The sequence below is a fragment of the Erinaceus europaeus genome, chromosome 7, assembly GCF_950295315.1.
Source record: "Erinaceus europaeus chromosome 7, mEriEur2.1, whole genome shotgun sequence".
Classification (NCBI taxonomy): domain Eukaryota; kingdom Metazoa; phylum Chordata; class Mammalia; order Eulipotyphla; family Erinaceidae; genus Erinaceus; species Erinaceus europaeus.
The window spans coordinates 107547457-107572420 of NC_080168.1; the positions used below are offsets into that span (position 1 = coordinate 107547457).

At 46.4% G+C, this 24964-nt stretch overlaps 1 protein-coding gene across 2 annotated transcripts in view; it reads left to right on the forward strand.

The window, feature by feature from the left end:
• Positions 1-24964, forward strand: part of TIMELESS (timeless circadian regulator) — a 95728-nt gene that overhangs the window by 3150 nt on the left and 67614 nt on the right. For both annotated transcript variants that reach the window (XR_009550810.1, XM_060195141.1), the window contains exons 2-9: positions 21520-21674; positions 21798-21951; positions 22075-22189; positions 22302-22364; positions 22639-22740; positions 22836-22991; positions 23218-23351; positions 24031-24118. Coding sequence is in view for 1 of the 2 variants with exons in the window: in XM_060195141.1 (XP_060051124.1) it covers positions 21578-21674; positions 21798-21951; positions 22075-22189; positions 22302-22364; positions 22639-22740; positions 22836-22991; positions 23218-23351; positions 24031-24118 (909 nt within the window). In the remaining variant the exon portion in view is untranslated. The remainder of the gene's footprint in view (positions 1-21519; positions 21675-21797; positions 21952-22074; positions 22190-22301; positions 22365-22638; positions 22741-22835; positions 22992-23217; positions 23352-24030; positions 24119-24964) is intronic.

Here is a 24964-nt window from a genome sequence, read left to right on the forward strand (position 1 = left end):
CTGTCTGTAGCCGCAGGGGCAGTTCGGGTCGTCTCTGGCTCCCCAGCGATGGAACATAGCGGCGCACCGGCCATGGCCTGTTCGATAGTGATTGAGGAGGGCCCAATCATAACGTGCTAGGTCAAAGCCGGGTTGACGCTTGCAGGGGTCTGTGATGAGGTGTTTGTTCTTGACCTCAGCTGACTGCCAACTCTGTTTCCAAGAGTCTGGAACAGAGAAGTTCAGTGTAGGCGTAGGGGACCAGATTGGGTGACGAGACGTCAAGCGTTGGACAGGGTGGGCGAAGATATCCGCGTATATTGGCAGGTCCGGTTGAGTGTAGACGTGGGAAATGAACTTAGATGATGCCGCATCCCGATGGATATCTGGCGGGGCGATGTTGCTAAGAACTGGCAGCCATGGAACCGGGGTGGAACGGATGGTTCCAGAAATTATCCTCATGGAGGAATATAATTTGGAATCGACCAAGTGGACATGGGGGCTACGGAACCATACTGGGACACAGTATTCTGCAGTGGAATAGCATAATGCCAGAGATGATGATCGTAGTGTGGAAGCGCTCGCGCCCCATGAGGAGCTGGCCAGTCTTGCAATGATGTTATTCCTCGCACCCACCTTTGCTGCAGTTTTTATGAGATGTTTGTGAAATGACAGAGTGCGATCGAGAGTAATGCCAAGATAGACTGGCTGGGCTTCATGCCGGATTCTCGTATCGTCAAGCTGCACATTAAGCTCACGCGAGGCCGAGGCATGGTGTAGATGGAAAACAGATGATACCGTTTTTGCAGTGCTAGGGATTAGTCGCCATTTTTTACAGTAATCAGATATCAGAGACATGTCTCTCGTGAGTGTTTCCTCGAGGATGTCGAACTTGGATGCCTGAGTTGCACAGCAGATGTCATCGGCGTAGATGAACTTCCTTGAAGAAGTTTCTGGGAGGTCATTGATGTAAATATTAAATAGCGTAGGAGCCAGAACAGAGCCCTGGGGGAGGCCACTTGAGACAAGTCTCCATCTGCTAGACTTGTCACCCAGATGCACCCAGAATCTTCTGTTTTGGAGAAGAAACGATATAGTGTTGGCCACCCATGGAGGCAGGCATCTTGAGATCTTGACTAGGAGACCACGGTGCCAGACCGTGTCATAGGCTGCTGTGAGATCAACAAAGACAGCACCCGTCTTTAAATTCTTCTGGAATCCATTTTCAATGTAAGTTGAGAGGGCCAGGGCTTGTTCGCAGGTAGATCTTCCTGGGCGGAAACCAGCTTGGGCGGGTGATAGGAATTTCTCTGTAAGAGGAGAAATTTGTGACAGAAGCAGCCTCTCAAGGAGTTTGTAACACACGGAGAGGAGAGAAATTGGTCTATAGCTGGCGGCCAGTGTTGGGTCTTTCTTTGGTTTCAAATAAAGATTAAGGGCAACAAAAGGGAAAAAATAACTTCCAAGATTTGTAGTGCAGGTACTGAGCCCCAGTGATAACCCTGGAGGCAAAAAAAAAAACAAAACCACCCAAATAAAGTTAAATTAGTGGCCAACTATTAGAACTTCTTGCTTCTACAGATCAACACAGGTAGGATTGAGTCCTCATGACAGACAGCTGGAGAAATTAGATGTGAGGTTAAGAGGCCATCTTGTGTACACACCACAGTAACGCCATCATGTTTTTGCATCATAATATTCCCATTATTTGATTCTAGACTCCCCACAGGATTATCTGTGGGGTTTAAGTTTAGCTTAGCTGCTTGTCAAGTTAGACCAGACATCACCCTGCAGTGCTTATCTGACAGGGCCCCATAACAGCCTAGAGGGAACAAGTCCTTGTGGATCGGCGCACAGGATTCCAGTAGCTAACGTGTCTTCCAGACATTGCCCCCAAGATTCCCTTTCTGCTCTCTAAAATCTGCCCACAGCATCATTAACAGATTTGGCCCTATAAGCGCTCTGCTTAAAACTCTTTAATGAGGGCTGGGGAGGCAGCATAATGGTTTATGCAAAATACTTTCACACCTGAGGCTCCGATCCTCAACACCACCTTAAGCCAGAGCTGAGCAGTGCTCTGGTGAAACTTACAAACAAACCATCCGATGCATATCTAGGAAACATCATAAGGATCACCTCCAACTATCTAGGGTAGGAGAAGTATTTTTCTTTTCACTTTAATATTCTAAATTGATTACCATTATAAACGTCTCCCCCCCCCCCCAGAACAATCTTAAGTCTTGATTGACTCCAGAATCTAGAAGGCAGGTATTGTTTTGACCTGAGGCTGGGCTCTTGCAGGTGAGCAGTGCAGTGAGAGAAAGACTGGAACCACACAGAGTGATAGGTAGTGATTCAGTTGTAGAATATGGTACAACTCCAGTTTGATCTTGTCTTTCAGCTCCTTGTTTCTCATAAGTTTTCTTTTTCTTTTGTAATTTTTAAAAAAGATTTTATTTATTAACGAGAAAGACAGGAGGAAAGAGATTGAGGGAAAGAGGGAGCCAGCCGTCACTCTGGCGCATGTGCTGCCGGGGACTGAACTCGGGACCTCATGCTTGAGAGTCCAATGCCTTATCCACTGCGCCACCTCCCGGGCCACTTTTTTTTTTTATTTTGTAATTAAAAAAAAATGTTGGGTGCCAGGTAGTACTGCAGCGGGTTAAGCACACATGGCATGAAGTGCAGGGACTGGAGTAAGGATCCCAGTTCCAGCCCCTGGCTTCCCACCTGCAGGGGCATCGCTTCACAGGCGATGAAGCGGGTTTGCAGGTGTCTTTCTCTTTCCCTCTCTGTCTTCCTGTCCTCTCTCAATTTCTCTCTTTCCTATCCAATAGCAATAACATAATAAGCAACAAAAGGGACAAAATAGCCTCCAGGCGCAGTGGATTTACACCGAACACCAACAGTAACCTTAGAGACAAAAAAAAAAAAAAGTATTATTGCTTAGAATTGAAGAGAAATTGAGGGGAGAGGGAGAGAGACAGAGAAATAACTGCAGACTTGCTTCTCCATTCATGAAGCTTTCCTTCTGGGGATAAGGGTCTTGAACCTGGGTCCTTGTGCACTGTAATGTGAGTACTTAACCTGGTGTGCCACCACCTGGCCCTTCTCATAAGTTTTCAGTGACTCCCTAGTTTTAAGTTTAGAATCGTCAAATTGAAAGACAAGTTTTCCCATAAAACAATTCCAAAATCCCTTACTGTTACTTTCCTGTTAGGTTCACCTTTTATTAGTATTTTCTTTTATTTATTTTCCCTTTTGTTGCCCTTGTTTTTTTTATTATTGTTGTAGATATTATTGTTGTTGTTATTGGTGTCGTTGTTGCCGGATAGGACAGAGAGGAATGGAGAGAGGAGGGGAAGACAGAGAGGGGAGAGAAAGATAGACACCTGCAGACCTGCTTCACTGCTTGTGGAGTGACTCCCCTGCAGATGGGGACCCTTACGCCTGTCGTGCGCTTTGTGCCACGTGCGCTTAACCTGCACTACTGCCCGATTCCCCATTAGTATTTAATTTCTTTCTTTTTTTTAAATTTTTTTTATATTTTATTTTATTTTATTTATTCCCTTTTGTTGCCCTTGTTTTATTGTTGTAGTTATTATTGATGTCGTTGTTGTTGGATAGGACAGAGAGAAATGGAGAGAGGAGGGGAAGACAGGGGGGGGGGAGAAAGACAGACACCTGTAAACCTGCTTCACCGCCTGTGAAGGGACCTGCCTGCCGGGATCCTGACGCCGGTCCTTGAGCTTAGCGCCACCTGCGCTTAACCCGTTGTGCTACAGCTGACTCCCCCCTATTAGTATTTTCTTTTGGGGGGAACAGGGTCTTGCAGGGGTCTTGTACATGTGTGGTTCCATCATTTCCAGGCTGGATTTTAAAAAACTATTTAAAAATTTTTAGATGAAGAGAGAGCACCACTCTGCCTTCCATGGAGTGTCCTTTGATGTGTGGTGGTACTCCTATGTGGTGCTAAGGTTTGAACCCAGGGCCTGTTTCATGGTAATGCAAACACTTCACTGGGTGAGGTATCACTTATTTAGAACTTACATTCCCATGGAGCAGAAAAGCTGCCTTTCTCCTGAAATACTACTCTTTGATAAATTTATCTCCCTGCCCATCGTTTCAGAATCACTTTACTTTTCTGAGCAGACTTGAATCTCTACATTGGGCATCTATATTTCCATTTGAAATACTGTGTTTGGGGGCTGGGTGGTAGCACATATGTTATGATGTACAAGGACACAGGTTTGAGCCCCCACTCCCCGCCTGCAGGGGGGAAGCTTCACAAGCAGTGAAACAAGTACGTCAGGTGACTCTCTCTCCCTCTCTGTATCCCCTTGCCTCTCCCAATTTCTCTCTATCTTATCAAAATAAAATACTGTGTTCAATTTAACTAAGGGAAATAGGTTCTAGAAATAGGCCAGCACAGGACAGAGGGGATTAAACCTGGGACCTTAGTTTTTTTTTTTTTTTCCTCATTGTTGTTGTAGGTATTGTTGTTATTGATATCGTCGTTGTTAGATAGGATAGAGAGAAATGGAGAGAGGAGGGGAGACAGGGGGAGAGAAAGATAATACACCTGCAGTCCTGCTTCACCACCTGTGAAGCAACTCCCCTGCAGGTGGGGAGCGGGGGCTTGAACCGGGATTCTTATGCGGGTCCTTGCGCTTTGCACCACATGGGCTTAACCCGCTACGCTACCGCCGGATTCCTGGGAACTTAGTTTTTAAGACCTGCTTTCCACCACAGAGCTACCTTCCTGACTGCTCTATTATTTTTTGAATGGCCTTTCATTTATAATTAAGACAAAATTCATTAGCGATCTGCACGATTATAGGATTACAGAGGTATAGTTCCACTCCACACACAACACCAAAGTTCTGTGTACCCCATACATGCATAGCTATTAATAGCCAAAAGCTATTGGGATTTTACATATTCTCCATTCAGATGCATTCTGCTACATGTCCACATGGTGGCAGCAAATCACAACAGTCCGGGTTTTAGCGTAAATTTTGGGGACTATTGAAAGTGCAGGTTTTGCGTGGTCCAGGGGGTGGCATAGAGGATAAAGCACTTGACTCTCAAGCGTGAGGTCCTGAGTTCAAACCCTGGCAGCACATGTACCAGAGTGATGTCTGTTCTTTCTCTCTCTCCTCCTATCTTTCTCATCAATAAATAAATAAAATCTTTAAAAAAAAAAAAAAGAAAGTGCAGGTTTTGTACCTAGTGTTTTTTCATATGTAAATTGCATGACTTATTCAGGAAATGTGTCCTTTTCCTATGAGGTACTGAAAGAATTAACTGTTATACCTCTTGTGTACCATTGAGCATGTGAGGCATTCTCATGTGATGGCTGGGAGCTTGAACCAGTGCTCTCAGACATCCAAGACCTGCTTGCTTGCCACCTCCCTAGTTGCTCTATGTTTAAACAATGAAGTTATATATATAGTTATGAATAATCAAAAGGTTACATTGGGATTTTTGAGTTATTTCTCAGCCCCTGTGTGGTAAATGTTAAGTTACGTACATTTTTTTTCCTTTGGATAAGACAGAGAACTTGAGAGGGGAAGGGGAGATAGAGAGGGTAAGAGAAAGACAGACTCCTGCAGACCAGCGTCACTGCTTGTGAAGCATTCCCCTGCAGGTCAGGAGTGGTCAAAAAATTTTATAGGGGGAGTCTGGGGTAGTGCAGCAGGCTAAGTGCACGTGGTGCAAAGCACAAGGACTGGTGTAAGGATCCCGGTTGGAGGCCCCGGCTCTCCACCTGCAGGGGAGTCGCTTCACAGGTGGTGAAGCAGGCCTGCAGGTGTCTATCTTTCTCTCCCCCTTTTCTGTCTCCCCCTCCTCTCTCCATTTCTCTCTGTCCTATCTAACAACAACATCAACAACAACAACAATAATAACTACAAAAACAATGAAGAGAGGAGTCGGGTGGTAGCGCAGCGGGTTAAGCGCATGTGGCGCAAAGCGCAAGGACCGGTAGGATCCTGGTTCAAGCCCCCGGCTCCTCACCTGCGGGAGAGTTGCTTCACAGGCGGTGAAGCAGGTCTGCAGGTGTCTCTCTGTCTCTCTTCCTCTCTGTCTCCCCCTTCTCTCTCAGTGTCTCTCTGTCTCTATCCAATAACAACAACAAAAGATTAAGTTAAAAAAAACAATGAAGAACAAGGGCAACAAAAGGGGAAAAAAATTTATAGGGTAGGTGGTGGTGCACCTGGTTGAGCGCACGTGTTACAACGTTCAAGGACCCAGGTTCAAGACCCCAGTCCGCACCTGCAGGGGAAATGTTTGAAGAGTGGTGAATTAGGGGTACGGGTGTCTCTCTGTCTGGCCCCTTATTTCCCCCTTCCCTCTTGATTTCTGGCTGTCTCTATCCAATAAGTAAAGATAATTTAAAAAATTATATAAATAATTATTGTTTATTTCTATTAGTAGACTAAGATCTTCTGACTTTGTTTTCATTCACTTTTAAAGATGAGTAAGAGATGATATTGGGATAATAAACTAAGGAATCATTTAGAAACATAAAAAAGGAAAAAATGTTATGTGTGTAATTGTCAAAGGCACTGGGTTTTGAGCTGCAACCTAGGGTAGGAGAAGAAATCAGCCTGTGAGCGAAGACATTCAAAACTATATCTCCACCACTGAGCTACCTTCTCAGTTTCCGTATCATTTTTAAATGCGATTATATGTCTATTTATTAATATTTAAAGATTCATTGGGATTTTCTTTCTTTATATTGAAATGCATTCTGTGGCATGTGTACAAGGCAGCGGCGAAACACCACAGTCCACACTGTTTCTGAGCATTTTGTGGGATACAGAGAGCATAGGTGTTTTGGCTTGTTTGTTTTTTATTGTCACCAGGGTTATCACTAGGGCTGACTGCCTGCACAATGAATCCACCATTCCTCAAGGCCTCTTTTATTTTTTTTCTTTATTTGATAGGACAGGGAGAAATTGAGAGAAGAGGGGAAGATAGGGAGAGAGAGGGAGAGAGGGAGGGAGAGAGAGAGAGAGAGAGAGAGAGGAAGCTGCAGCACTTGCTCCACTGCCCTTGTGAAGCTTCCCGCTGCAGGTGGGAAGTAGGGCTCAAACCCAGAAACCCAGGTCCTCCTGCAGGGTGATGTGTGCGCTCTACTGGGTGTGCCTCTGCTTGGCCCTGGAGAACACAGGTTTTTTTTTTTTTTTTTTTTAAATATTTATTCCCTTTTGTTGCCCTTGTTTTGTTGTAGTTATTATTGTTGTTGTTATTGATGTCGTTGTTGAATAGGACAGAGAGAAATGGATAGAGGAGGGGAAGACAGAGAGGGGAGAGAAAGACAAGACACCTGCAGACCTGCTTCACCACTTATGAAGCGACTCCCCTGCAAGTGGGGAGCCGGGGGCTCGAACTGGGATCCTTACGCCCGTCTTTGCCCTTCGTGCCACGTGTGCTTAAGCTGCTGCGCTACCGCTCGACTCCCGAGAACACAGGTTTTGTACAATGGACTTTCAAATATGAATCACACAAATTATTCAAGAAGCAGTTCCTTATTCTATGATGTATTGAGGAAATGGGCTTTAATAATTGCTACTATTTATTAATTTGCAATTACTGTATCTCAGTATTAATTTCCCCACTGGATTCCACAGACTATGGTAGACTCCCTTCTTTTTTTTCTTTTTGTTTAGGTAGAGGGTCTGAGTTGGAAATGGAAAGGGGGTGGTAAGGAAGTTGAAGGTAGAAGGAGAAATTTTATTCTTTATTTTTTTTAATTTTTAATTTTTTTATATATAAAAAGGAAGGAGAGCGGAGGGTAGATACCGTAATGGTTATGCAAAGAGACTCTCATTCCTGAGGCTCCAAAGTCCCAGGTTCAATCCCCCACACCACCATAAGCCAAAGCTGAACAATGCTCTGGTTAAAAACAAACAAACAAAAACTATTGTATTTACTGTCGAATGTAAAACATTAATCCCCCAATAAAGAAATTAAAAAAAAAAAAGGAAGGAAACACTGACAAAACCATAGGGTAAGAGGTGTACAATTCTACACAATTCCCACCACCAGAACTCTGTATCCCAACATTTAATTTTTTAAAATGAGGTTGTGGCCAGCAGTGACACACCTGGTTAGGTGAACATGTTATTGTGCACAAGGACCAGGTTCAAGCCCCTGGCGCCCATCTACAGGGGGAAGCTTCACAGGCAGTGAAGCAGGGCTGCTGGTGTTTGTTTCTCTCTCCTACTTCCCTCTCAAGTTCTCTCTGTCCTATCAAATTAAATAAATAAATTAAAAAATCTTTAAAAAGGGGGCCGGGAGGTAGTGCAGCGGGTTAAGCGCAGGTGGTGCAAAGTGCAAGGACCGGCTTAAGGATCCTGGGTTCCCCACCTGCAGGGGGGGTCGCTTCACAAAAGGTGAAGCAGGTCTGCAGGTGTCTACCTTTCTCTCCCCCTCTCTGTCTTCCCCTCCTCTCTCCATTTCTCTCTGTCCTACCCAACAATGATGACATCAATAACAACAATAATAACTACAACAATAAACAAGGGCAACAAAAGGGAAAATAAATAAATATTAATAAAAATAAATCTTTAAGAAAGACAAGTGGCTGGGGTCTGTCCCCATGTGGAAGAGCCCATTCTTGGCACCTGCTAGCCCCTCCCCTGATTCATTTCCTGCACAGGTTAAACACTGCAACTTGCCACCTTTTGCCTTCTCTCAAGAAAAGTTGGAAATTGTGTTGTTAAAATTCGGAGGCTCTGGTCGGGCTGGCTTGCTTCACGGCGGGTAACAGAGACGCGGAGACAACGGCTGGGCAGGGAAGCTGTATTTCTTTATTCAGGAACAACGATTCACAAACTAAGACAAACTAATCACCAAACAGAACTCTGCTGTCTCTTTGCGGCGGCGCAAGCACTCTCTCTTTTACTCTGGAACTCAGGAACCCTCTCCCTTACTCTCGAACTCAGAAACTCTCGCACTCTCGCACTCTCGAACTCCGGAACTCAGGAACTCTGTCTCTCTGGCACTCTCTCTTACTCTGTAACCCTGAAACTCTCGAACTCAGGAACTCAGGAACTCTGGCTAACTCTGGCACTCTCGAACTCAGGAACCCTCTCCCTTACTCTAGAACTCTGAAACTCTCACACCCTCGCACTCTCGAACTCCGGAACTCAGGAACTCTGTCACTGGGGCACGATGGCCTTCTCTTCTGCTTGTGAAGAGATCTCCAAAGGCCTCTGCTCTTTCTTCACGAGACTGTTTTGCTGTTTCTGGAACATTTATCTCTGGACCACTCTGTGGTTTCCACTCGCTCGAGCGAACTCAGAACAGCCAGCGGGAAGAGCCAGCGGGCGGGAGGCAAGGCGCGGAGCTGCTGTTTCCACCTGGTCAAACAGCCAGCCAGCCAGCTGCGCCCAGACAACTCCGCGCACCGCGCCAGCAACCCCGCAGCCCGCAGGAGGCCTACGCCACCATGCAAGAGCCCGATGCCAGCACGCTAGAGCCCGATGCCAACATGCTGGAGCCCGATGCCAACATGCTGGAGCCCGATGCCAACATGCTGGAGCCTGAGGCCAGCCCACAGGAGCCGGCTCTCCACCGCGTGGTGCAGGGCACTGGACGCTTGATCCCTCCACGCTGCTCAGCCACTGCGAACAGGGCAGCAGACATGGCAGGGCCATGGGGCAGGGCCGCGGCGTTCTATCATGGCCGCCACCCCTGGGGAAATACAGCTTCCCTGCCCAGCCGTTGTCTCCGCGTCTCTGTTACCCGCCGTGAAGCAAGCCAGCCCGACCAGAGCCTCCGAATTTTAACAACAAATGGCGCCCAACGTGGGGCATAGAAAAACCTGGGGGCGGAGACTGCATCAGAATAAGTCCTCAGCAACAAAATTGATTTCGTTTTACCAAACTAAAGGAGGTATCTTGGCCTGGAGAGTGCTCAGGAGCACTCAAGGAGCAGAAAATGCCTTTTGGTATTTATTCCCCTGCCTTTGATCTCAACTGCTTTCTGCTTTTCTCAACACTGTGGTCTCTACATCGTGTATCTACATTAAGTAGATAAACGTTTAAGATACTGTGTATCTACTTTGCAAGTTGACGGGGGATCCAGAGCGCCAGCCCAGACAGGTGGGGCACGAATCAAACCTGGAACTTCAGACATTCCAGACCTTTCCAGACCTTTCCCCCACCGCCTCCCAGAGGTTTGTTATTGTTTCCCCGCCTTTATTGGGCTGGGCGGAAGGGGAGCTAATGGTTCACAAACAGTAGTTGACACCTGAGCACAGCTCACCTCCCTGTCGTAGGTGTCCGCCACACACTCTCTCCCCAGCTTCTGTTCTTTTCCACATTCACGCCCTGAGTCCCCAACACCCCTCAGCCCGCCCCATTTCTTCCTTCCCCAGAGTCCTTTGCTTTAGTGCAGTACACCAGATGTTGTATTGTTCTGAAAATGCAAGCTATTGACAGCAAAAGAATACGTTGGGGTGGGGGTAGATAGCATAATGGTTATCAAAGAGACTCATGCCTGAGGTTCCAAAATTCTGATTCAATCTCCTGCATGGCCATAAGCCAGAGCTGCGCACTGCTTTGGGGGTTGGGGGGGGGTGGGGGGTGGGGTGGGAGGGGGTAGGGAGAGAGAGAGAGAAAGGAGGATGGAGAGGAAAAAGAAGACATTGTGGATTTGCAAATCTTTGTACTAAGATGCATTCTGCAGCTTGTCCACAAGATGGCAGCAAAATACCACAGTTCAGGTTGTAAGCATTTTGTGAGCTATTGAAGTTGCTTAGTGAAGTTCAGTACGCTGTGGATTTTCACTCAGGAATTATGCAAGAAAATGGTTACTTTTCCTATGATGTACTGAGTAAATTGGCATTAAGAATTGTTAACATTTACTTATTTATTTTAAAGATCTTTTTAAAAGAATTTATTTATTAGTGAGAAAGGAGAGAGAGACAGAAAGAACCAGACATCACTGTAGTTACATGTGCTACTGGGGATTGAACTCAGGACCTCATGCTTGAGAATCCACTGCTCCTGGAGGCTATTTTTTCCCTTTTGTTGCCCTTGTTTTTTTTATCGCGGTTATTCTTATTCTTGTCATTGCTGTCATTGTTGTTGGATAGGACAGAGAGAAATTGAGAGAGGAGGAGAGAAAGATAAACACCTGCAGACCTGCTTCACTGCCTGTGAAGGGACACCCTTGCAGGTGGGGAGCCGAGGGCTTGAACAGGGATCCTTACGCCGGTCCCTGCGTCTCACACCGTGTGCGCTTAACCTTCTGCGCACCCACCGACCCCCCCCTTAACATTTCTTTTTTTGCCATTACTGTATCTTTGGGATTAGATGACTACATAAGTAATGATCAAACTCTTTTTTCTTTTTTTTCCCTTTTTTTTAATTTAAATTTATTTCTTTATTGGGGAATTAATGTTTTACATTCAACAGTAAATACAATAGTTTGTACATGCATAACATTCCCCAGTTTCCCATTTAACAATACAACCCCCACTATGTCATTTATCATCCTTCATGGGACTCTTTTTTCTTTTTTATTTACATGGAATGTGCGAATCAGAGGTGGAGAGGGGCTGGCAAGGGAGCTGCAGGGAGAGGGAGAGAGAGAGACAGTGAGGGAAAGAGCATTGCTGTACCTCTTATGAAGCTTGCTTTGTACATCTCTTCTCATGTCGTCTTCGGGTGCTTGAACGACTGCTGGGACCACCGATGCATTCACCAGTTGCTCTATCTATCGTTTATTTATTTATTTATTTATTTATTTTAGTGAGGCTGCATGTATAGTCATTAACATTCAAAGAACATTTTAGGGGTTTATGAATTTCTCTATACAGGTGCATTCTGCAGCGTGTCCACCAGGCGGCAGCAAAACACCATAGTCCAAGCTGTTTCCATGCATTTTGTGAACTATTGAGAGCAGTGGCTTTGAACATAGGAGATTTTCACTTGTAACTTGCACTGTTTATTTAAGAAACACTTCTTTTTTCTATGACATATTGATCAAATTGACCACCAAATGTTAAAAGTGAAGTTTCATGTATAATTATTATCTGAGGAGTACAGAGATTCCTTATTCATATGTAATTTGCAGTGTGTCCACAAGGCGGCAGCAAAACACCGCAGTCCGGGTTGTTTATTTATTTATTTATTTATTTAGCTTCAGGATTATCACTGGGGCTCTGTGCTGCCACTACAAATCCACTGTTCCTGGCGGCCATTTTCCTCACTGGATAGGACAGAGATAAATTGAGAGAGGAGGGGGAGATAAAGAGAGACACCTGCAGACCTGTTTCACCGCTTGTGGGAAGCCGGGGTAAGGAGCCTGGGGCTCGAACCTGCATCCTTGAGCCAGTCCTTGCACTTAGCACTACATACGCTTAACTGGTGCGCCACTGCTGGGTTGTTTCTTAATATTTTGTGGAATTGCCAGAGCACAGGTTCGTGCACAGTGGACTTTCACATGCATGTGAGCTGTATTTCATTATTTGTCATTGCTCCTACTTCTAGAACATACTGAGACTATTGATTTTTTTTTTTCTACTAGGGAGATACATGACTTAGAATAAATACAATCAGTTGGGGGTCTGCTGGTGGTGTACCTGGTTGAGTGCACACATTACAGTGCTCAAGGACCCGTGTTCAAGCCCCCAGTCCCCATCTGCAAGAGGAAAGCCTCACGAGTGGTGAAGCAGTGCTGTAGGTGTCTCTCTCCCTCTCTGTCTTCCCCTTCCTTTCCATTTCTGGCTGTCTCTATCCAGTAAATAAATAAAGATTAAAAAAAAAAAACTAAGCTTTTAAAAAATACAATCGGGAGTCGGGCTGTAGCGCAACGGGTTAAGCGCAGGTGGCGCAAAGCACAAGGACCGGCATAAGGATCCCGGTTCGATCTCCGGCTCCCCACCTGCAGGGGTGTCTCGCTTCACAGGCGGTGAAGCAGGTCTGCAGGTGTCTATCTTTCTCTCCTCCTCTCTGTCTTCCCCTCCTCTCTCCATTTCTCTCTGTCCTATCCAACAACGACAACAACAATAATAACTACAACAATAAAACAACAAGGGCAACAAAAGGGAATAAATAAATAAAATTAAAAAAAATAAAAATAAAAAATACAATCAAGTGGTCCAGGAGGTGGCGCAGTGACAAAGTTTTGGACCCTCAAGCATGGGGTCTGAGATCATCCCCTGCAGCACATGTGCCAGAGTGATGTCTGGTTCTTTCTCTCTTCTCCTATCTTTCTCATTAATAAATAAATAAAATCTTTTTAAAAAGAGTTATAAAAAAATAGTCAGTTGTTGATTCATAGGTAAAATTTCTCAATTTTCCGCAAAACACTCTCACCCCCAGCCCAAGTCCTCAGCCATCATGCATCAGGACCGGGAAGCCACCCTCTCCAGAGTCCTTTACTTTGGTGCAATATAGACAGTTGACTTAATTGTTATTTATTTACTTATCTGCCCTGCATTGTAGCTATGGACTTAGACCCCTACTGGATTCCACAGATCATGAGACCCCATTTTCTTTTAGTTTAGACAGAGGGTGTGAGTCAGAGAGAGAGAGAGAGACGGGGAGAGCGTGATGGAGGGTGAAGGGGAAGGGTGGGCACTGTGGGAGGAGAGACACAGCACTGCACCCTTCTGAAGCTTCCCCTCTCCAGCTGTTCTCTGGGTGGCGGGGTGCTCTGAGCAGTTATCACTGACATTTAGAAACCTACTGTCCATCCAGGGAGCCATCACCTTGGTTGCATTATTGTTATTTTTTATTGCCTCTAGGATTATTCCTGGGGCCTGGTGCCTGCATGATGAATCACCTGCTCTTGGAAGCTGCCAGCAACCCCCTTTTCCCCCCCTTTGTTTGACAGGACAGAAAAATTGAGAAGGGAAGGAGAGATAGAAAGAGAGAGAGGGGTGGAGATATACCTGCAGTACTTGCTTCACTGCTCATGAAACTCTCCCCTTACAAGTGGGGAGCTGGGGCTTGAACCCGGGTGCTTGTGCATGGTAATGTGTGCACTTAACCGGGTATGCCACTGCCCAGCCCCTTTGATTATTTTTTAAATGATATTACATGTATAGTTATTAGTAACTACAGAATAGATTGGTGTCTGAGAGAGACAAGGAAAAAAGGAAAGACACCCAGGAGTAGTAAAAGGCATAGGGGTGACTTCAAAATGAAGTGAAGGCAACACCATTGAAAAACTAGGAAGAAACAAATGGGAAGAAAAAGAATCTATAATAGACACACATAGATATAGATAGTTATAGAATCAGCCCGTATCAGTGGCATCGGGAGAACCACTGCAGTTTCCAGTGGAGGGAATGGGGACACAGACCTCCGGTGGTGGGACCCATATGGAATTATGCCCCTAATATCTTACAATTTTATAAATCAATAATAAAAAATATTGGGAATTTTCCTCTGAAAGCTTCACGAGTGGTGAAGCAAGGCTGCGGGTGACTCTCTGTCTCTTTTCCTCTCTATCTCCCCCTCCCTTCTCAAGTTCTATCTCTATCCAATAATAAATTCAAAAAAAAAATAGTAAATTTTAAAAAGGATTTCCCTCTATTCAGGTGCATTCTGCCGCATATCCACAAGGCGGCAGCAAAACACCAAGATCCAGGTCCTCTCTAAGCATTTTGAGGAATTCTGAGAACATGGGCTTTGCACACAGTGGATTTTCACACATGAATTGCACAAGTTATTCAGGAAACTGGTCCTTTTCCTGTGGCTTGTTGAGAGAATTTTTCTTCTTCTTAAATAACCATTTTATTATCTCCCCAAGCCCTAGCTATTTGGTTTTGATTCATAGTCTCTAGTGAAATTATATTTTTTGAACTTTAAAAAAAATTTTATTGGTGACACTGTTCCCACCAAGGGTTTTTTTTTTTAATTTCTTTATTGGGGAATTAATGTTTTACATTCGACAGTAAATACAATAGTTTGTACATGCATAACATTTCTCAGTTTTCCACATAACAATACAACCCCCACTAGGTCCTCTGTCATCCTTTTTGGACCTGTACTCTCCGCGCCCACCCACCCCAGAGTCTTTCACTTTGGTGCAATATGCTAATTCCAGTTCAGGTTCTACTTGTGTTTCTTTTCTGATTTTGTTGTTCAACTTCTGCCTGAGAGTGAGATCATCCCATATTATCCTTCTGTTGCTGACTTATTTCACTTAGCATGATTTTTTCAAGCTCCATCCAAGATTGAAAGAATTAACTTTGATAATTATTATTACTTGTTTTGTATTCTCTCTGGAGTTAGACTCCTTCTAGAATCTGTAGATTAAGATTGATTCCCAAAAGCCAGAGCTGATCAGTGCTCTGGTAAAAAAAAAAAAAAAGTATAACAAACATATGGGCAGGGGTAGATAACATAATGGTTATGCAAAGAGACTGTCATGCCTGAGGCTCCTAAATCCCAGGTTCAATTCCCTGCACCACTAAAAGCCAGAGCTGACCAGTGCTCCGGTTAAAAAAAAAAAAAGTATAATAAGATTGATTCGTTTTTCCTTTTAACTTAGAGAGAGGGGATGTGAGTCAGAAATGGAGAGTGGGCACTGAGGGAACTGGAGGCAAAAGGAGAGAGAGAGAGATAGTGAGACAAGAGACAGCACAGCACTGCAGCTGCTTTTGTGACGCTCCCTCTGCAGATGGCTGCGTGCAGACACCTGCCTGTTACCCTAGACATTAGAGGCAGACTCTACAGCCTGGACCACATCAGTAACAACAACAACAATAACTACAACAACAGTAAAAAAAAAAAAAAGAGCAACAAAAGGGAAAATAAATGAAATTAACAAAAAAAAAAAATAGGGGAGGAGGGAATGAACAGAGCAAAGTTTCAGAGACTATGAGGGTCTTCTCAAGTCATGAAATGTGTATTTGTATTGCGGGAGGGGCTGGAGGAAGGGGTCTGAGAAGGGTGGAAAGGTGTGTGTGAGGCAGGTGGTTAGATGCCACCACAGAGACTGAGCAGGCAGCTTTTAGTGAACTATGAGTTTTCTAAAATTTTTTTTTTGATATTTATTTTATTTATTCCCTTTTGTTGCCCTTGTTGTTTTATTGTTGTAGTTATTATTGTTGTCATTATTGTTGTTGGATAGGACAGAGAGAAATGGAGAGAGGAGGGGAAGACAGAGGGGGAGAGAAAGATAGACACCTGCAGACCTGCTTCACCGCTTGTGAAGCGACTCCCCTGCAGGTGGGGAGCCAGGGCTTGAACCGTGATCCTTATACTGGTCCTTGTGCTTTGCACCACCTGCGCTTAACCCGCTGCGCTACAGCCCGACTCCCAAGTTTTCTAAAATTTAAAAAAAAAATTTATTTATTCCCTTTTGTTGCCCTTGATTTTTTTTTTTATTGTTGTAGTTATTGCTGTCATCATTGTTGGATAGGACAGAGAAATGGAGAGAGGAGGGGAAGACAGAGAGGGGGAGAGAAAGATAGACACCTGCAGACCTGCTTCACCACCTGTGAAGCGACTCCCCTGCAGGTGGGGAGCCCGGGGCTCGAACCGGGATCCATATACTGGCTGTTGCACTGTGTGCCATGTGCACTTAACCTGCTGCACTACCGCCCGACCCCCCCCCTTTTTTTTTTTTTTCTAATAACGTATTTCTACCAGGGAGGACTGTCAAGGACATTTTTCTCCCAGTTCTGGTGAGTGTGCCCCAGATGGACATCTTGCCTCGTGACTCTGACCTGAGGGCTCTACCGCAGGTCTGCTGACCCTGTTCTTCCTCTGCTGGCCTGTTGCTCGGGCTTTATCAGAATGGCAGGAGATTAGAGCCTGGAGTCCTGGGTCTCTTACATAACTGCTGTCCTCACCTGCAAGAACTGCTCCTTCCTGAGCTCCTCCCCACTCTGCCTCTGACTCCATATCTAGATAAAAGCGGCTGCCATCTAGTCTTTCTGCTTTTTTTTTTTTTTATTAAAAAAATTATTTGTTAATGAGAAAGAGGAGGAGGAAAGAGGACCGCAGCAGCATCTGGCACAGGTGGTGATGGGAATTAAACTCAGGACCTCATGCTTTTTTTTTGGTCTTTTTAAAAATTATCTTTATTTATTGGATAGAGACAACCAGAAATCAAGAGGGTAGGGGGAGATAGAAAGGGAGAGAGAGAGAGAGAGACACCGGCAACACTGCTTCACCACTCGCAAAGCTCTCCCCCTGCAAACGGGGGCCGAGGGCTTGAACCTGGGTCCTTGCTCATTGTAACATGTAAGTTCAAGCACGTGCACCACCACCTGGCTGCTTAGAATCCAACACTTCATTCAATGCCTCCTCCCAGGATTAATTAATTAATTAATTGAGACCCCGGTCACAAAACTTCCTTCTTTCTTGAGCGTGGGTTGTGCACACAGCAAGTCAGTGGACTATCCAGTGAGCTATTTTGCTGGCCCAAGAATTTTTTTGTTTTTCCTCTAGATTTCCACCAGCTGGGGCTTGGTGCCTGCACCATGAATCCACTGCTCCTGGCAGCCGTCTTTTTCCCATTGTTGTTACTGCTGTTCTTGTTGTTGGATAGGACAGAGAGAAACTGAGAGGGGCGGGGGAGAGAAAGACAGACACCTGCAGATCTGTTTCACCGCTTGTGAAGTGACTCCCCTGCAGGTGGGGAGCTGGGGGCTCAAGCTGGGATCCTTGTGCACTTTGCACTATGTGAACTTAACCCAGTGTGCTACTGCCTGCCCCCCCAAGACTTATTTGTTGTTTGTTACAAGAGGGAGGGGAGGAAGGGAGAGAGTGAGACTGACTTACATGAGACAGAGGGAAAGAAACCGGAACACCAGCCCAGTACATGCCGAGCTGCAGTCTGAGTCAGGAGCCTCAGGCGTGGACGTGCAGTGCTCTAGCTATTGGGCTATTTCACCGGCTGCTTTGTAGGGATGTGATCTGTGGAGGGGGTAGGATACAGAGCTCTGGTGGTGGCAACTGTACCCCTCTTTATTTATTTATTTATTTATTTATTTATTTATTTTCCCTTTTGTTGCCATTGTTGTTTAACATTGTTGTGGTCATTGATGTCGTTGTTGTTGGATAGGACAGAGAGAAATGGAGAGAGGAGGGGAAGACAGAGAGGTGGAGAGAAAGATAGACACCTGCAGACCTGCTTTACCGCTTGTGAAGCGACTCCCCTGCAGGTGGGGAGCCGGGGGCTTGAACTAGGATCCTTACGCCCGTCCTTGTGCTTTGCGGTATGTGCGCTTAACCTGTCGCACCACTGCCTGACTTCCAAATTGTACCCCTCATATCCTATGGTCTTGTCAGTGTTTCCATTTTATAGATAAATAAATGTATTAAAGAAAGAAGCAGCAGCTGCACAGATCTGAGAGCTCAGCAGAGGGAAGCTTTGTGAGAGCTGATGTAGCCTCCTACTCAAGGAGGCAAGAGAAGGCTGCGAGGTTGTCTGTGGGCTTTGTCTCTGCTATTAGACTTTCTTCTCCTCCTCCTCCTCCTCCTCCTTTTTTTTTTTTTTTTTTACCAGAGCAGTGATCAGCTCTGGCTTATAGTGGCGCAGGGGAGGATTGAACCTGGGACTTTGATGCCTTGGGCATGGCAGTCTGTTTGCATTACCATTATGCTGTCTACCCTGGACCCTATTAGACTTTGTCATTTCACACCAGAAGGTGATGCTGTGTTTTTCTTTGACTTGGAGAAGGATGTGCTGACCCAGCATCTTTACAGACAACCCTGCTATCTGTCTGTCCTTCGCTCCCTGAGCAGCACCGGAAGAGAGCAGATGGGGCAGCCCTCCCGTCTGGGAGTGTGTTCACGCTGACTCCCTGTGTGGCGCAGCTGGCTGTCTCTTGGGGGAAAGCTAGAAATCTCATGCTACACCTGCCTCCTTGAGCCAGGTCTCTGGGCCTGCCCGTCCCACAAGAATGGGCAACAAAGGGGAATCTCCCCATTGATGGTTATCTGGTGACTGTCTTCCTGGCTCAGTTTCTCACTGCAAACTTGACAGTCAGAAAGTGTATGAGTACTGGGTGGGGGCAAAGGGGTAGCAGAGAGGCTAGAGAAATAGACCAGTTACATAAATTCAGGAAGATAACATCAGGCATTATAGACTTTAGTCCGTTGGAAACTACCTGTTTCCAGGGGGTGGGAGATAGGGGTGGAGTCCGGGGCTGCTGGTAGGCATGGGAGCAGGAGAAGGTTTTTTACAGCAAGCTGCCAAGCTCTGAGAGCAGTGCAGCTGACGGTGTCAGCAGGACGAGATTGATGGTCGTCCTGATTCTCCCCGGAAGCCAGGTAGTAAACTTGGTATTTGTTGCGTGTCTGCACTATTACCAGGTTCTGCAACATCCGGGATGCCGGATCCATGTCACCTTGATAAGGGTTTAGGGGCTGCCTCTTCCTTCTTTCTTAAAAGATGTATTTATTTTTTTTCCCCTTTTGTTGCCCTTGTTGTTGTATCTTTGTGGTTATTATTGTTGTTGTTGATGTTGTTCGTTGATAGGACAGAGAGAAATGGAGAGAGGAGGGGAAGACAGAGGGGGAGAGAAAGATAGACACCTGCAGACCTGCTTCACCGCCTGTGAAGCGACTCCCCTTTAGGTGAGGAGCCGGGGCTTGAACCGGGATCCTTACGCTGGTCCTTGTGCTTTGCGCCATGTGCACTTAACCCGCTGCGCTACCGCCCGACCCCCTAGATGTATTTATTTTTTATTAGATGGAGGAAGAGAGAGGAGGCAGAGCATCACTTTGGCATATGTGATCTGGCCTGGGGTCAAACTTGGGACCTTATGCCTGAGAGTCCAGTGCTCTAACCACCTCCTGGGTTGTGAGGATTAGAGGTCTTAAAAAAAAAAAGAAAGAAAAGAAAAAGTCATGCTAAGTGAAGATAATTATAATTCTCCAGTCTCAAACTGCAAAGTTAAGGTTATCAAGAGGGGGTGGGTTACAAAGGTTGAAAGGGTCCACTGGACTTTGGTGAGGGGCAAGGAATGGCAACACATATCGAAGAGGCGGGAAATTGACCTTCTGTGACATTGATACTCTTGTGTTTTATTAGGACAGAAACAGAGAAATTGGGAGAGGCAGAGAGAGAGCTACCTGCTGTACTGGTCAGTGTTCACAACCCTCCTACTGAGAACTGTGGGCCAGGGGTTTGAACTCAGGTGCTTGCACATGGTATCTCTCTCTCTTTCTTTTTATTATTATTATTATTTTGCCTCCAGGATTATTTCTGGGGCTTGGTGCTGGCACTACAAACCTGCTGTTCCTGGCAGCTATTTTTTTCCATGTTTATTTGATAGGACAGAAAGAAATTGAGAAGGGAGAAGGAGAAAGACACCCGTGGACCTGCTTTGCTGCTTGTGAAGCATCCCCGCCACTGAAGGTGAGGAGCTGGGGGCTCGAAGCCAGGTCCTTACGCTTAGTACTACGTGCATTTAATCTGGTGCGCCATCGCCCAGCCCCCCACAGCGTAACTCCTGCTTTACCAGTTGCAACATTACCTAGCCCAAACACTTACACTCTTGTAAACCAAGGTTGCTTACCCCAAACATAAAAGTATTAATGAGAGGGGAAAAAAAGCAATATAGTGTAGAGGAGATGCAAAAAAAAAAAAAATTCATGCCTGGAGCTCTGAAGTCCCCGGTTCTGTCCCCAGCACCATAACAATGCTGAGCAGTGCTCTGATTTAAATAGAGAGAGGGGCCGGGTGGTGGCGCACCTGGTGGCGCACACGTGTTACAATGTGCAAGGACCTGAGTTTGAGCTCCTGGTCCCCACCTGCAAGAGGGAAGCTTCATGAGTGGTGAAGCAGGGCTGCAGGTGTTTCTCTGTCTCTCTCCCTATCACCCCTTCCCTCTCAATTTCTGGCTGTCTCTATCCAGTAACTAAATATAATTTTAAAAAATCTTATAAAAATAGAGAAAAAAAACTGAGAGGGAGGGGGAGATAAAGAGGAAGAGCAAAAGAGACACTTGCCACACTGCTTCACAAGTGGTGTAGGTAGGGACCAAGGGCTTGAACCTGGGTCCTTGTGTATCGTAATCTGTGCTCTCAACAAGGTACATCCCTATCTGGCCCTGGCTGCTTACTTTTTAGACTCAGAGTCTTATGGGTTAATTTATCTGGCACTGTGAACAGAACTTTTGGTTTCTGACACCAAAGTGAGGCATTCGAGGATCTTGTTAAGAATATTCTGAGCGGGTGTCGGTGGTAGCGCAGCGGGTTAAGCGCACGTGACGCAAAGCACAAGACCAGCGTAAGGATCCCAGTTCAAGCCCCCGGCTCCCCATCTGCAGGGGAGTCGCTTCACAGGCAGTGAAGCAGGTCTGCAGGTGTCTATCTTTCTCTTCCCCTCTCTGTCTTCCCCTCCTCTCTCCATTTCTCTGTCCTATCCAACATCGAACGACATCAACAACAACAATAATAGCTACAACAACAAGGGCAACAAAAGGGGGGAAAATGGCTTCCAGGCACTGAGCCCCAGCAATAACCCTAGAGGCAAAAAAAAAAAAAGAATATTCTGAGCTTGAAGAACCCTCTCCTTTTCCCTATTTATTTCCATTCCTTGTCTCTGCAGGCCTCATCATTTCTGTCGCCCCCTAGCCTTCTCTCTCCACTGGTCGCCCCACTGGTGTATGGACTTGTACATGATGAATTGTGAACTCCTCGCCACATGCAGTGCCCTTGGGTACTTGGAGGGAGACACATACCACAAAGAACCAGATTGCTTAGGTGAGAACCTTTAAAAAAGTAACAAGTTGCATAAACTCCTCAAGCCGCGTGTATGTAAGGCACATAGCCTCTGGGTAATGCTTCTTCAGGGTTTTCATGTGAGCATTTCTTCTGTCCGTAAAGAGAGTGTGAAGGATTTGATCCGCTACCTGAGACATGAAGACGAGACTCGAGATGTGCGGCAGCAGCTGGGGGCCGCCCAGATCCTTCAGAGCGACCTCCTGCCCATCCTTACCCAGCACCGCCAGGACAAGGCGCTTTTTGATGCTGTCATCAGGTTGATGCCCCAGTGTTTCTGCTCTCACCATGTGCCAGTCTTTGGCACTTGAGCCCATCAGTTTCCGTGTTAATACCTGGTGAGGAGCTACAATAACTCCCGCCTCCTTCCTTATCTTTCCAGGCTGATGGTGAACCTGACGCAGCCAGCTTTGCTCTGCTTTGGCAGTGTTCCCAAGGAACCTAGCTTCCGCCATCATTTTCTGCAAGTGTTATCTTACTTACAAGCCTATAAGGAGGCGAGTTTTTCTTTCAGTGTCCCTGGGGCGAAACTGGGTGGTAGAGGAAGGGAACGGCCGTGGCAAATGAGTGAGTAGGCTCTACTTAAGACCCGTTCCCCAATTTTCGTAGGCTTTTGCCAGTGAAAAGGCTTTCGGAGTCCTCAGTGAGACCTTGTATGAGCTGCTGCAGCTGGTGAGTGAGTCACCACTTTACTTCCTAGGCTCCCTTGGGCAGCAGGCACTTTGCCCTTGCTTTGGGAAGTGTTCCCGGCTGGGCTTGGAGATCAGGTTCCAGGTTTTGGGATGCTTAGTCCAGTCCTTACTTCCGACTGCCTCAGGGATGCTTGTCCTCTGTTTCCTCCGGATTCTCTTCTGTGCTCCAGTCCTCCAGCCAGGGAAGATGGTGCCTGCCTTCCACAGGGAGGACCCTCCTCTAATCATCTAATAATCGTTTCCCTTCTTGCTAGGGCTGGGAGGAACGGCAGGAAGAAGACAACCTGCTGATTGAGAGGATCCTGCTGCTGGTCAGGAATATTCTCCACGTTCCAGCTGACGTTGATCAGGAGAAGGTGGGGGAGCCTTGCTTCCTCATTCAGGGAAGAATGCGGTGAGACCTTCAGGGTGGGGCGGTGGGACTAACTGACCTCCCTCTCTGCCCTCACAGAGGATTGATGACGACGCCAGTGTCCATGACCGGGTTCTCTGGGCGATTCACCTCAGTGGCCTGGATGACTTGCTGCTTTTCCTGGCCAGCTCATCTGCCGAGCAGCAGTGGAGCCTTCATGTCCTGGAGATTATTTCCCTTATGTTTCGTGACCAGGTGAGAGCTTGACACGTTGCCCCAGTCCCGTGTGTTCTTCTTCTGTGTGACTAGAGTTGTTTTTCTAACAACCAGCTTACCTAGGGGGACGGGACAAGCAAAGTCACCATGTTTTGAATTGGGGGTCCTGTTGACCACCCTATTCTGTTCACTCTCTCTGTCCCCAGTAGGAGTGAACTCAGGGATGACCATACTTCTGACTCTTTCTTCTTTGATCCAAATCTAGAATCCTGAGCAGCTGGCAAGAGTTGGGCAGGGACGCCTAGCCCAGGAGAGGAGCACAGATGTGGCAGAACTAGAGGTGTTACGCCAACGTGAGATAGCAGAGAAGAAGAGCCGAGCCCTTCAGCGGGGCAACAGGTGAGTGACAGAGAGCTGCTCCAGCTGAATGCCCATGCCGGAAGTGGAATGATGAGGGCGGGTGTTGCTGAGGAGTTATTCTGATGCAATCTCCGCCCCCAGGTTTTACTACGCCCCGCGAAATCCTAGCAGTGCCCCCTTCAACCAATCCTGGCCCCACACGTCACCCCTGGTTGTCGCCCAATAAAAAGCCCCCCTCACCCCCCACCTCTCTGGACTCTCAGTTCCCCCTCTCTCAGATCTCGCCCCCTTCTCTCCCCCTGTGTCAGGTAGTGGGGACGGCCATTGCCGGCTGGCCCCACGTGGTCTGAACCAAACCCCCCCCATCCTATAATAAAGATTTGTGTACCCCTTTGCTCTGGACGTCCACTCTCTTCTCCGCGGTGCAGCCTGACACCAGACCGCCACAATAACATCTGGCGCCCAATGTGGGCCAAATTCTCAGACACTGGTGATGAGTTGGCATTTTGCAGTTATAACATGCTCTGATGGGGTGAACAGTGGGAGAGAATGGGGATAAAGCTCCCAGAGAACTGAGGAGACACCTTGGACTGTTGTTAGTTTAAGGAAGAGAGTTAAAGAGACTATAGCACCAAAGCTTCCTTCCATGTGGTAGCGGCTAGGCTTAGGGCTGGTTTTCCAGCCCACCCTGGACCGTTTTCTTTTCCTTTCTCTGCAGGCACTCTCGATTTGGGGGCTCCTACATTGTCCAAGGGCTGAAATCCATTGGCGAGAGAGACCTGATCTTTCACAAAGGTCTCCACAATGTGAGTATCCTCCCATGTGGGGTCTGTGGGACCTAAGAAGGGTCATCATTTCTGGAGGTAATGATTCTCTGTTGATGGACTTAGAAAGCTGGAAAGGGAAGGGAAATAGAGGCTCTGGCATTAGTCATATTGTCTTTAACTGTATGACCCAGGGAGGAAGCCTTAGAATTTCTTTTGAGGAAAAAAAAAATTTCTTCTGAGAAAACTATAACTCTAGAATGTAGAAAGATATTCAGAGGGAAGGTAGAAGTTAACACGCTTTTTTCTTTTTTTAAAGCTATGATTTATTTTACTTATTTATTTATTTTTAATATTTTATTTATTTATTAATGAGAAAGATAGGAGGAGAGAGAAAGAACCAGACATCACTCTGGCACATGTGCTGCCGGGGATCGAACTCAGGACCTCATGCTTGAGAGTCCAAAGCCTTATCACTGAGCCAACTCCCGGACCACTTACTTATGTATTTTTAATGACATGGAGGAGCTAGGTGGTGTCACCTGGTTAAGCACACACATTACAGTGTACAAGGACCCAGGTTTAAGCCCCTGGTCTCCACCTGCAGGGGGAAGGCTTCATGAGTGGTGAAGCAGGGCTCTAGGTATCTTTGTTGATTTTCCTATCTCTGCCTCCCTCCCCTCTCTATTTCTCTTGGTTTTTATCCAATAATAAATAAATAAAAAGATTTTTAGGGAGTTGGGTGGTAGCACAGCAGGTTAAGCTTAGGTGGAGCAAAGCACAAGGACCAGAGGAAGGATCCCGGTTTGAGCTCCTGGCTCCCCACCTGCAGGGGAGTCGCTTCACAGGCGGTGAAGCAGGTCTGCAGGTGTCTTTCTCTCTCCCTCT